Source organism: Tripterygium wilfordii, chromosome 22 (genome assembly GCF_013401445.1).
Source record: "Tripterygium wilfordii isolate XIE 37 chromosome 22, ASM1340144v1, whole genome shotgun sequence".
Taxonomy (NCBI): Eukaryota; Viridiplantae; Streptophyta; class Magnoliopsida; order Celastrales; family Celastraceae; genus Tripterygium; species Tripterygium wilfordii.
The window spans coordinates 6551946-6563771 of record NC_052253.1 but is presented as its reverse complement, the minus strand read 5'-3'; the positions used below and the strand labels follow the sequence as shown (position 1 = coordinate 6563771).

Here is an 11826-nt window from a genome sequence, read left to right as displayed (position 1 = left end):
TCTTCATTTGACATCTAAAAATCTCAAGCATGGAAGACAAAAAAAAGGGATTTAAATATATTTGTAAAAGCAAGTCTATGAAGATATTTTCTTCATTGATCTTTTTTGGTTTGGTTGTCTCTTTCTCAATCAAATTTCAACCAAAAAAATTATCAAATTTAAATTATTGACAGCTGTGGGATTTGAACCCACGCCCTTTCGGACCAGAGCCTAAATCTGGCGCCTTAGACCACTCGGCCAAACTGTCATTGATGGAATGATTTGTGTTATATTAAGAATCTATACAGTTTTCCGCAGTTGCAAACATTTGGTTGCGAACTTGTACCCTGCTTATGTACTAAAAACAAAGAGAAAAACTTGGTATAAAGAGACCAATGACCAGACGCAACGCATCATTATTGAGTGAAAATAAAAGTTCTCATTCAAAAATATGGAAAATTGTATGTGTTTATTCAAAACTCTGTACAGTTTCAGGATTTATTGTTTATGTGAGAGCTCAGAAATCATCATCAAAATAAAAAAAAACATTTAGAATGAATCGAAAATAGAACTCAAAAATCACAAGTTCATGGTTTATCATCACTAACTTTATCAATATAAGATTAATAATTTCAAAAATGTCATCGTAGTGCAGGTTTTACCATACCCTGCATTTCACTCCACTGAAGGTGGTATTGTATGCTTTGAGTCCTACAGGCATGCAAGTATTTTTTTTTTCCCTAGAGAATTATTATGTCTCTCTCACTCGAACTCATGATCTCTTGAAGATAGAAAAGTGACTATCCAAGTGTCATATGTGGGTGAGATAGGGTGATTCCCTAAACTAAAATATATGCACGCCCACATGGCTCAATGCGCAATACACCGTCAGTGAGCTGAAATGCAAGGTATAATGTCCAATTTCTACACTCACATTGTTTACCCAAAAATTAAATTAAATGAGAGCGCATAATTTCTCATTATAAAATAATGTAATACCACGACTACTCACATTTGAAAGGAGGGATTAAGTCCCAAAATAACCCTTGTACTTTGCAAAAAAATGTCAACTAAGCTCATATTTTTTTTAAGGCTAAACAAACCCTTATATTTTACATAATGGACTTCGTTAGCCCTTCTATCATTTAGACGTTAAAATTGATGATGTGGCAACTACTTTTCATATATGACTTTATTTGAAGAAAATAAAAAAAAATGTGTTAAATATGACGTGGCTTTAATTAAGCCCAACAAAATAAAAACTAAAATCAAAATGAGGAATGTAGATCAAAATCAAAACCTAAAATTAAAAGAGCGAAAACTCTACAGCTTGCTCCCAACTTGCAGAGACGGGGAGCCCTACTTCTTCCTGCACCCGCCATTCACCTTTTTCTCTTATATTCTAGTCCCATGCGTGCGAACTCAAGGTATTTATTGTGTGTGTTCTATTTTTGTGCATATGTTAGGTTTCGATTTAGGTTTGTAAATTTGGGTTATGTTTAGGGTTTTGATTCAATGTTTTGATTGTGGGTTTGATTTTGATTTCGATTGGGTTTTGAATATGAGTTTCGATTTAGGTTTCGAATATGAATCTTTGAGACTTGATTACTAATGGATATTTGCAGCCAAGAATGCTATGTTTGATCTCTTTTAGCTTAAACTAATTTTCCTAAAATTCTTATTCTTTTTGGTTTTGTTGGAAATGCAAGCAGGTAGTTCTCTTTTCTAAGCAAGCAGGTATTTATTCATGTAAATTTCGGGGATTAAATATCTCACAATTTGATACTTAAGGGCATATTGTTCAATTTTTCAATAGTTTGCCACGTTGGCAACCACATAGGTGTCATGTCAGATTTTTCAAACGTCAAATTCACTTGAAGGACTAAAGGGGTACCTTTGTAATAGTTGTGTCACGAAAATGGGACAAAAAAAAGAGGAAAATGACGAAAATGAAACCATATGTATAGTAGAGGGACGAAAAGTATATTTTTGCCAAAATAGTTTTATAGTTTCTGTTATATTTGGTTACTTCATGCATTCTGTTTAAACTCTTTATTGTTGTTATGTTGGAGTTACATCGGATATTTGGTATGTTCAAGTTGTGTATTTGGTGTTTCTGGAGTTTTTGACTCAGTTTAATACTGAACATTTTAATGTTGATGAAGAGTATTAAGTTTTTTTTGAATTTCATTCTTCATTGTCGGATAAAAGGCTTATTTGACCCATTTATTAAAATTACAAGGAGTTAAATGAACTCATTGCTTGAAGTACAGAGGTTTTGTTGGCCTTAAAAAGATACGTTTCAACCAAAATCCACGACATATAAGATAATATTTTAATTGATTTACAAAATTTGGACACATGTCATCATTTTATCATTTTATTTACTAACTCCATGTGTTCGACAAGTCATTAAACATTAAATAATCATAAAGTCCATCTTATCTTTTTAACAGGCAAGTAAGTTCCGTTATAACGGAAACTAGCATGAGGGACTTGTTTAGTTAGTGTGCAAAGTACAAGGGTTGTTTAGCCTAGAAAAAAAAAATACATGGGCTTAGTTGATATTTTTTACAAAGTACGATGACCATTTTGCGAGTTATCCCTTTGAAAGGATAAGGATCACTTAATGTCAGGGTAAAGTTCAAAGAGCTCACTAAAGGCTGGTCGAATTACAGAGATTGTCCACCCAAGCTTCAAAACATACAAAAAAAAGAGTGGTGAATCCAATTTAATTTGGGTGCAAATTTTTTTTAACAAAAATAGTATGTAAAACTGACATAGAATTGCCAGTTGGACCCTTTGATTGTCAGCTATTCGAGTTCCGGAGAACATTGGTCGGAAAATCGATTTCGGGACACAAATGATTAGTTTTTTGAAACTTCAAGGATATTTGAGGCAAAATTTAACTTCAATGATAGAAACGAAAAACGCATGCAACTTCAAGGGTATAAAAATTGTTTTAGGCAAAATTTTGAGTTCCCTTATGGAACTACAGTGAGCAGCCCCCTGTCATCCGTAATTTGACCAACCTTTAGTGGAGTTACTTGAACTTTATCCAATGAAGTAATCATGAGACACATGGAAACTACAATGTGAGCAACCACACTGTACAAAGTCTTGGCTCTAAGACGTTGACCACCATTACTCGCGAATATCCGGCACTCAGATCCTATCCTTAAACGGTATCTACGGGCCGACCACAGAGATATTTTTAGTCCCAGAGAAACCCACGACCTTAAACCCGCCAAATCATTAACCTTATTTTACCAAAACACCCCTCCATGCTCTTCCACTATATAAACCCATCGAAATCCTCTTATTCAATTCACCAAAACAAGAGAGAATAAAAAAGGAAACTGGTTTTTGATTTTGGGTTTGTCAAGTGTTTGTGAAAATGTCAGCAGTTGTGGAGGTGTGGGTTAGTGAGCTTGTAAGGCTAAAAGAGAAGGTTAAGAAGGTGAGGAAGCCATTATTGTCAAAAAACAGAGACAAAGAAGAAGAAGTTGAAGATGGAAGGATTAAAGCCAAGGAAGACAGCAAGTTGGGTCATGTTCATGGAGACACCACAACAATTTCAGAGACGACTGTTTTCTTGCTCATGGACCGCTTTGCTCCTTTGTAATTGCTGCCTATCAACCAGCTGGAATCACTGTATTTATACATATATATATATATTGTCCAAATGAATTCTTTACTGGTTCATGAATTATGGCTTCAGACTATTACTTGATTTTCTTGTTGTTTTTCTACTTACAATCACAACTTGGGTCTAATTATTGAACCTAAAGCAAAGAAACTGTTGGTGTTCAATTGTTTCCTTTGATGCTCTTCTATGAGGGATCTGTGTGTGAAGTTAGAGAAATAAATGGTGGAAAAACAGTTCCATTAGCAGCAAAAACCCAGAAAGCAAAGTAGACAGCATAATGAATGCAGAGAGATAGAGAGATAAGAACAGGAGGAGGCACTAGGGTTATATCAGAACTCAAATTTTCTGAAAAGTTGTTGCAATAGCCAATTTTCTTTTAATCATTGAAAATTTTGTTGTTTCTTAGTTTCCACTAGTTTGATTGGATTTGTAATTCCAATTATTGGACTTCTTTGATATAATACTACGTCGTTTTCCAATCATATAAAAATGAAAGTGGGTTCAAACAATTTAAATTAAACTTGTTATTTCATTTTAAATTTTTGGTCTGCAGAATGTCAAGGATATGCATATAATGATGATGGTGATTGAACAATTGCTATTCTGCAATGCCAAATGGACCTTCATTTTCAGTTTTTGCCTCTTCTCCTATGGATTATTTTTCTGAGCATCTACACTATACAAAATATATATATATATATGAACAACATTAGTTAATGGAAGCAAAGTAGCAGACCTTAATTTCCCTTCCTTCCCATCCCGCATTTGATTCATTTTCAACGAACGAACGAAATCACGAGGTTGTACTCTGCTCGATGCTGGTTACAGAAGTTTCATTCATGGTGTAACTGGGTTCCACTTCATTCCATACCAAAATTTCCCTTGCATATTTAAGAGCTTCATCAACATTATCAGGCTTCATCCCAGAAACCAGCGAAACATACAACTTACGGCCAGTGAGAGAATGGAAGAATCTCTTGAATTTAACGCCAATATATTGGGCAGCACGGTGAGCCAACGAAGGGTTGCTATATCTACTATTGCTGCTGTTCTGATTCTGGCTAATCACTGGATTGAAGTCGTGAAACCATTCACATTGAGTGAGCGGAACTTGATCAATCATTTCTTCGAGCAGGTCAAACTTGTTAAGTATTAACAAGTAGTCTTTCCCCTCAAAGGTTGGATGAGTGACTATGCTTTCCAGCAGCTGCTTGCTTGCCAACATCTTGTTTACAGTAACTCCATTACTGTCCTCGAAAAATTTATCGTAGTCCGTCAAGGACACACAAAACAAGACAACGTCAATGTCTTCGAACATCTCCAACCACTTACAGTTTTCTCCAAGGTTTCTTGGATGCACCCTAATGAGTTGGTACCTGTGAGTATAGTTGTTAGATAAAGAAACATACTAGACATCCAAAGTCATAAGAAGCATATTTGTCGCGGATGAAAAAGGAGAAAGATGGCAGAAACATAATGTCAAAATAAAGCTAAGCTAGAACAAGCTATATATTAACTTTTATTTCTCTCCAGAGCCATGAGAATGGAGAAACAAGATTAGTTTGGTACCCACAGCACAAAATGTGCACCTGGTTTTTTCCTAAGTTGAAAGTTTTTCCAGATAAAATAGCAATTATGAAAGTCAATATCAAAATGATCGCTGCTTCACTCAGCATAAAGTGTCTAGGAATCTGTTTTCTTGCGATTAAACTTCTAGCAGCGATCATGCATCAGAAATAAATGATCATAAAAAAATGGAAAATTTACTTCCAGAGCTCAAAATGGATAAATTCCAAGAAAGATTTGATGAACAAATTTTGTTGCGCCAACCACTGAAACTTCTGATGCAAAGAGTTAAACTAACCTCATTATTGAATCATGAAAAAGAGCAGTAGCAGCAAGCTCCGTCTGTGCCGAATTGAGGAGCTCGAATTCCAAGCAAGGAATCCCTTTTGATGAGGCGGTTCCCTCGGCATACAAGATGTCCAAATCAGAGGGCTCATAGTCTGGCCTTGAAATCTCCACAGCCTAGGAAGAAAAGCAATGTCAAAGACCGAAAAATACTAACAGGCAGCTTATCAAAAGAAATGCTACTAAATTAGTTAGTGTTAATCATAAGAATCACAATTGATTTACTTTCCATGTTAGCATTTCATATCATAAGAGCCATATTTGACATACTTTACAAGTGAACATTTTCATATTTTATGCCATCCTGCCTCCTTGGTTCAGCAAAAAAAAAAAACACAATCCTGTCAGTTGAGCGGACCCAAATTAAGTAATCAATCCTGTTAGTATTGGACACATTCGCATTTATGCTACATTATCTTCAAGGCCCACCACATAACTGACAGGAAATCCATTGTAACTTGTATAATGGCAGGAAATATCAACTAATTGCAGAACTTACACATGTTCGCCGTAATTCTCCAGGGTATGGCACAAGAAATGTAGCTAAACATGAATAACCAATTGGTTATTGTTGAGCAGTATATAGTGAAGAAACAAACAAAAGATCATAAGGAAACCCCGGATTTATGCTAACAAAACTTGCGAGAAAAATAATCGCGGGAGCTCACCCTCTCTAGGAAATAAGTAGCAACTCTGGATAGCATTTCCAATTCATCCCTCCGGTTGTATGTGGCTTGAAAAGCTGTATCCTTCCACAACTCCTCAACAAATGGAGCATATTTGCGAGTAGCTTCTGGAAATATGTCTTCTAAATTACCAGACGCCATAACATTGAGAAGCCAATCTGCAAAAGCTTTCAGTTTTTGGCCAATTGAATAAATTGTATTATCTTCCCTCTGGTCCGTGCCATCTGTCACCGTAAAACCAATTTCAGACTTGAGCCATTCATAAAGCATAGTACACATGTCACGTCAACTTGTTTCACATTCTATTCGAGTTCTTGAAGTTTTAGTACTTCAAGTTCAAAGAACAATCATCATCAAAGAACTTCAAAAAACAAGATAACTACGAAAAACAAAGCTAGCCACTATCTTGTACAAAAGGAATAGAAAAAATAGTATACTGCAGCAATAAACAAATAATGAAGAACAGAATATAACTAGCTGATTTTAAGCAAGTGAATCATTCAACACAATAATGTGAAACTACCAGTTCACCAGTATTAGCAAAAAATCACAAGAAAAGTATAAGTGAACTTCATGGAACGAACTGTCTTCAAATTTCATATTTACGCAGAAAAATGAACTCCAGAACCACAAGGAACAAAATTTTCCACTTCTCTATGATCTTTATTGTCATCCTTTCAGCAAAATATCAAGACATTGTTCCAGGGTTCCCCTAGTTCAAAACAAAGAACCACAAGCCACAAAATATACTACCTCTCTATGATCCTTATTTTCATCCTTTCAGCAAAACACAGACCTTGTTCCAGGTCCACCTAATTCAAAGGAAGAAAAGTCCTTTCACAGAATGGAAGTAACTAAGTAAAGTAAGCCTGAGTAAAGGTAAACAACTCTCGTCCAAAAGACTTCTGCAGTGGGTAGGCTAGGAGATAGACAGGATGTACGTAGACCTTACCCCCACCTAATACGTGGCGAGGTTGTTTCTAGTAATTGAACATGTGACCTCTAATTTTCACCCATGCAACTCAACCACTATGCCACATGCTCGCCTGTAAAGTAAGCCTGAGTGATTATGTCAATGCATATAACATGATAACACGAAACTGAAGTTCAATTTTGGCAGAACTGATAAAAATGACAATAAATGCATTATAAACTGTTTGGTGCCTCCTAAGATGCTGATTATGATAAAACAACTCTCGTGCACAAGGCTCCCCACATAATATGTGGAGAGCTTGTTTCCACGAATTGAATCTGTGACCTCTAGGTTGCAACCACAGGGCCACATGTTAGTCTGTAAAATGCTGATTATGATAATTTGTAAAAATTGTGCCGCTAACAGATTGTAAGAAATTCATGGATATTGTAAGAGTTATTGTACTTTAAAGTCATAAACGCCAGAGAATTAAACTTTATGAATCATCACATGTCCTAGCATAATATTAACAAGTCACAAGAAACAGCCAAATTTTTGGGTCGAATGACAAGAAATATCAATTATACGATAATGCATTTTACCTGAAGGACCGCATTGATTAACGGATTGTCTTTTTCTCCTTCCAATCAAACTTTCTTCCTCAAATCGTTCTCGCCCCTCTAGCAATATGCCAATATAGCTGTACAAATTCCTTTGAATCATAAATTTAAAATTTTGACGCTCATCCTCAGTAAAAGGAGCCTTGTGCAGAAGTCTGGCCTGAAATAGCCACATAATCAATTGTAGCAGCAATTTTAGCATCACTGAAAATCAATGCGCCTATAGTCTACTACAAGCTCGGGGGGGGAGACATCTCTTTTAAGACCTCATCATTTATGCATTGGTTGTTAATAATGACAAAGCTGTTAAGGAAACGGATCATGAAGTTAATTTTCTATTGACATGTTTAACAGTGTGGTTGCATTCATTGACAAAGAAGAGGGTCAGCCAAGTGCGCAAGGCTCCTATCAGTAAAGAATCTAAGAAGGACAATATAAGGTCTCTCCTCCAACTTGTTTAGTATTAAGGATTCAATTATGACGACGACAATGATACCAAAGTTGCAATGGAGCAATATACTACACCAAGACTTGTCTTAACATAGCTTACGGTGAAAATATTCTTACATTTGTGCATATTTTTAATCAAAGGCTGACCTACTTTATTATCATGATAAAGGGGGAAAAAAAGGTCTAACCAAAGAGGAGGACACCTTGATAAAATGATGTAAAATTCTAGATGAAAGGCCAACTAAAAAGCCCCATGATTTATATTGGTCCCAGATATTTTTGAGTTCCCATCAAGGTAGCAGCCCTAAGTTCCTTATGGAAGCTATAGCATATAGCACGACCTCATATAACGGTAACAGCAATTCTGACATGATCTAGGGAAGGTATGAGCATTCCGAAGACTGGCAGCCCAATTATTTTGTTCCCAGCAGTTCTTTTCCAATCACAATGTGACTCTGACATCAGACGGCATGTTTATATGCAGGTCTGAACATAGGTAACAAACAACAAAGAGATATGGCAACATTCATATCATATAAGATGTTGCACGTTTAAGCTCTTTAATACATTAATTAGCATTCACTTGCATCCATATTCTGAGTACCCCAAACAACAAGCAGCTACAAGTTCACTTATTACATGAATGATGTCACAAGAGCGAAGACATCAATCAAGTATGATGTCAAAGTTATCCTGATATGGAATTAACCACACACAAAAAATAAAATGTAAGGACTAGCATGATCACTAACATAATTCCCTAAATTTGTCTCACCTGTTTAAATATGGTACTTGTGCCAGATTTTCTATAACCAACCAGAAGAAACTTCCCATGGATTTTCTGCTCAAGGCAGTTTTGGATAACATCAACATTTTTTCTGCCGGGATTTCCAGAGCTTGGAGGAATTGGTAAAGACAAGGCCGCACAGACTATGTTTACTATAGTCTGAGAAGAAATAATATCATATTAATAAAGTTCAACAAGATACAACCAGTACTAAAAGTATGTCAGGGCATGACTACTGCAAACAAACCTTGCCCCATATTCGGCCCTTTACATTATTCATCCCCTCCTCCTGGTAGGTCCCATCATCATTCAACCAAAAGGAATTTGTTCCTTCAAATTGCACTCTTGCCGCCTGCAACAAATTAACAGAAAGCACTAAATCCTGCATGCTCAAAATCTTACATATTTAAAAAAACATGAAAACACATCCTACAACACCTTCAACATCCAAAACTCTGGTTTAGTTATCTCCCGATTGTTTATGTATATGTTTGTGTCCCCATTGCTACAGTTATTCTTCATGTGACCACCAACATTCAGCTGGGAGCTAATAATCTGGCAAGGTTTCTCTCCTACCTGTTCAATTGAAACCAAAAAATAAAACATTATACCGCGCAAAGAAGTGAGGGAAGGGTGGAGGGAAGAATGCATAGATAAAGCCAGATGTTCACCTTTCCCCAAAAGCCAGATACTTTGTCATACCAATAGGATCCTGGTTTTAGCTGTTTTGGTGGGTTAGGGCAGGTCTGCAATAGAACCAACCCTCCCTGACTAAGTGGCTCATCATTCACATTAACAATCTCTGCTGGTAGCTGATTTACTTCACAAAATCTCTCAGATTTCATTCTCTGTTTGACTTCCATCTCAGTAAGAAGACGCTTGAGCATCCAAGACCATTTCCCTAGGATCCTTCGATTTTTCTCATTAATTCTTTTCCCAATGCAAGTAATACATTTTCTTCCTTCTGGCATAGACCCCATTGCTCTCAGCACACAATTGAAGCAATACTTTGCGCCGCATACAATGCAAATCTCTTTTTCCGTAAGCCGGTTTCCTTTGAAGCACCGATAGCATGTTCCTTTCTTTCCAATCCTTTCTACCTCACATATCATATCAATGTTTTCAGTCACAGAATTATGAGATTCTTCATGAGATAAATCACTGAACTCAGGATCCCGGAAAGTCACAGTTGAAGGTCTCTTGAAATGGCCAGGAGGGTTAACAGTTTCATTATCACAATCCTCCTCTTTTAAAGAAAAAATCTCAGATGAAGCAGAATGAGAACTTAAAACCGATTCTGTGGGTTCACGATTGTTGGGATTCATGTAGTCTTGAAATCCACCATCATCTTCTGTGCAACCATTTTGTGATTCTACTAGGTGGGAGCTTCCACACGCTTCTCGCAGATTATCATCACAATTGCAAAACCCCAATCCAACAGGATTTCCTTTTTCATTAGATAACTCCGGCAGATGATCTCCACTATTTGCTGTATCCAATGCATCTGAACTATCTATTTCAACTGATGGCTCATGGAGTACACCATTTCTAGTCAAAACTTCTGTTATGATGGGGGAAACAGTAGCCTCAGAGCAAAACTTTGGCTCCTGTGACGGTTTCTTGGTTGTTGGTTTAGATTTTACAATAGGTTGGATAACTGGCAATGATAAGTCATCCAACAAAGAAGCTGAGACAACAGGTGCGGCAATTGGGATTCTCTCAACATTGATTGGGAAAGCTTGGGGGATATCATAAGTGACTGGAGGGCCAAGGTACTCAACAGCAATTGAATACTCTATGTTACCATAGTCATCATCTTCTTCTTCTTCTTTGGGAATTGATTTGCCAATAGGCAAAAATTTTCTCAAAAGCTGGGCCATCTGGCTCTTCAATTTAAAGTCTATACAAAACAACTATCATAACAATCCTTGAATCATAGCTATTCCCATAACCAATTAGCAAAAGCAACTCTATCAACAGCACATGAAGCTAAACCCTTGCTATCAGAAAACCAAGATACACATCCATTACCTGATCAAATAGTGAAGCAGAACCATTAGTATCACAAACCCATGAAGCAAAACAGCGTATATCAAAAAACCATGAAGCAGAACCAATTGTTACAACAACCCGTGAATCTAAAAGCCGTCAAAATGAGCTTAAAAACCGTCCCTTTCTCAAAATATAGCAAGGACGAAGCTCCAAAACCCAACAAAATTCCTCCAATCTTTTTCCCCCAACACACGGAAAGGAAAAGGAAAGGAGAAGAAGAAGAGAAAACGAAGCTGATTGAAACCGGAAACTAGTTATTGGAAGTGGCAGGAAGAGCAGTGAGAAGGGAATCTTCCAAGAATGAGAACACGGAGAATGAAAGTCCACAACCAGAAGAGTAGTTATACAAGCAAAGTAGAAGAAAACGAGAGAGCTGAGTCTTCTCGTAAACAATAGAGAACGAAGAGAAAACGAAGAAGACATTGTCAAAGTACAAAAGTGGTCAGTTTTCTCTCTTTTTTTTCCAAGTCAACGCGTGGTGAGAGGAAACTTCATGGAATTTGAACGTGAAAAAGAAGGCCTACGACTGGCTGCTCTGCATCTGTGCTCTAATTCAACCACATTGTTCACTAATGCTGAATTGCTGATCACAACGGACGGACGGACACTGGGATTTTGGAGAAAGAGCGAGGGTACTTTTGAAAAGAAAGTCAAAGTGCTTCCTTTTAAAAAAAAAAAAATCTTTTTACAATGATTTTTTTTTTATGGAAGCAACTAACTTTCATTACTGAGAAGAAAGGAAGACATTGTTAGCCAACATAGATTGAACAAGAAAAACG

General features: G+C 36.7%; 1 protein-coding gene and 1 non-coding gene across 2 annotated transcripts; both read right to left on the bottom strand.

Moving 5' to 3' along the window:
• Window positions 1–167: 167 nt before the first annotated feature.
• On the bottom strand, window positions 168–247 carry TRNAL-UAG. Its single transcript has one exon. It is a non-coding gene; the product is annotated as a tRNA-Leu (tRNA).
• A 3953-nt stretch (window positions 248–4200) lies between these two features.
• Window positions 4201–11607, bottom strand: LOC119991184 (extra-large guanine nucleotide-binding protein 1-like). Its single transcript, XM_038837433.1, has 8 exons — window positions 9667–11607; window positions 9434–9571; window positions 9243–9347; window positions 8984–9154; window positions 7741–7918; window positions 6208–6449; window positions 5493–5656; window positions 4201–5004 (listed from the first exon to the last, which is right to left on the bottom strand). The coding sequence occupies exons 1-8, from the start codon at window positions 10873–10875 to the stop codon at window positions 4422–4424; spliced, it is 2790 nt and encodes a 929-aa protein (XP_038693361.1). The 5' UTR covers window positions 10876–11607; the 3' UTR covers window positions 4201–4421.
• Window positions 11608–11826: the final 219 nt, after the last annotated feature.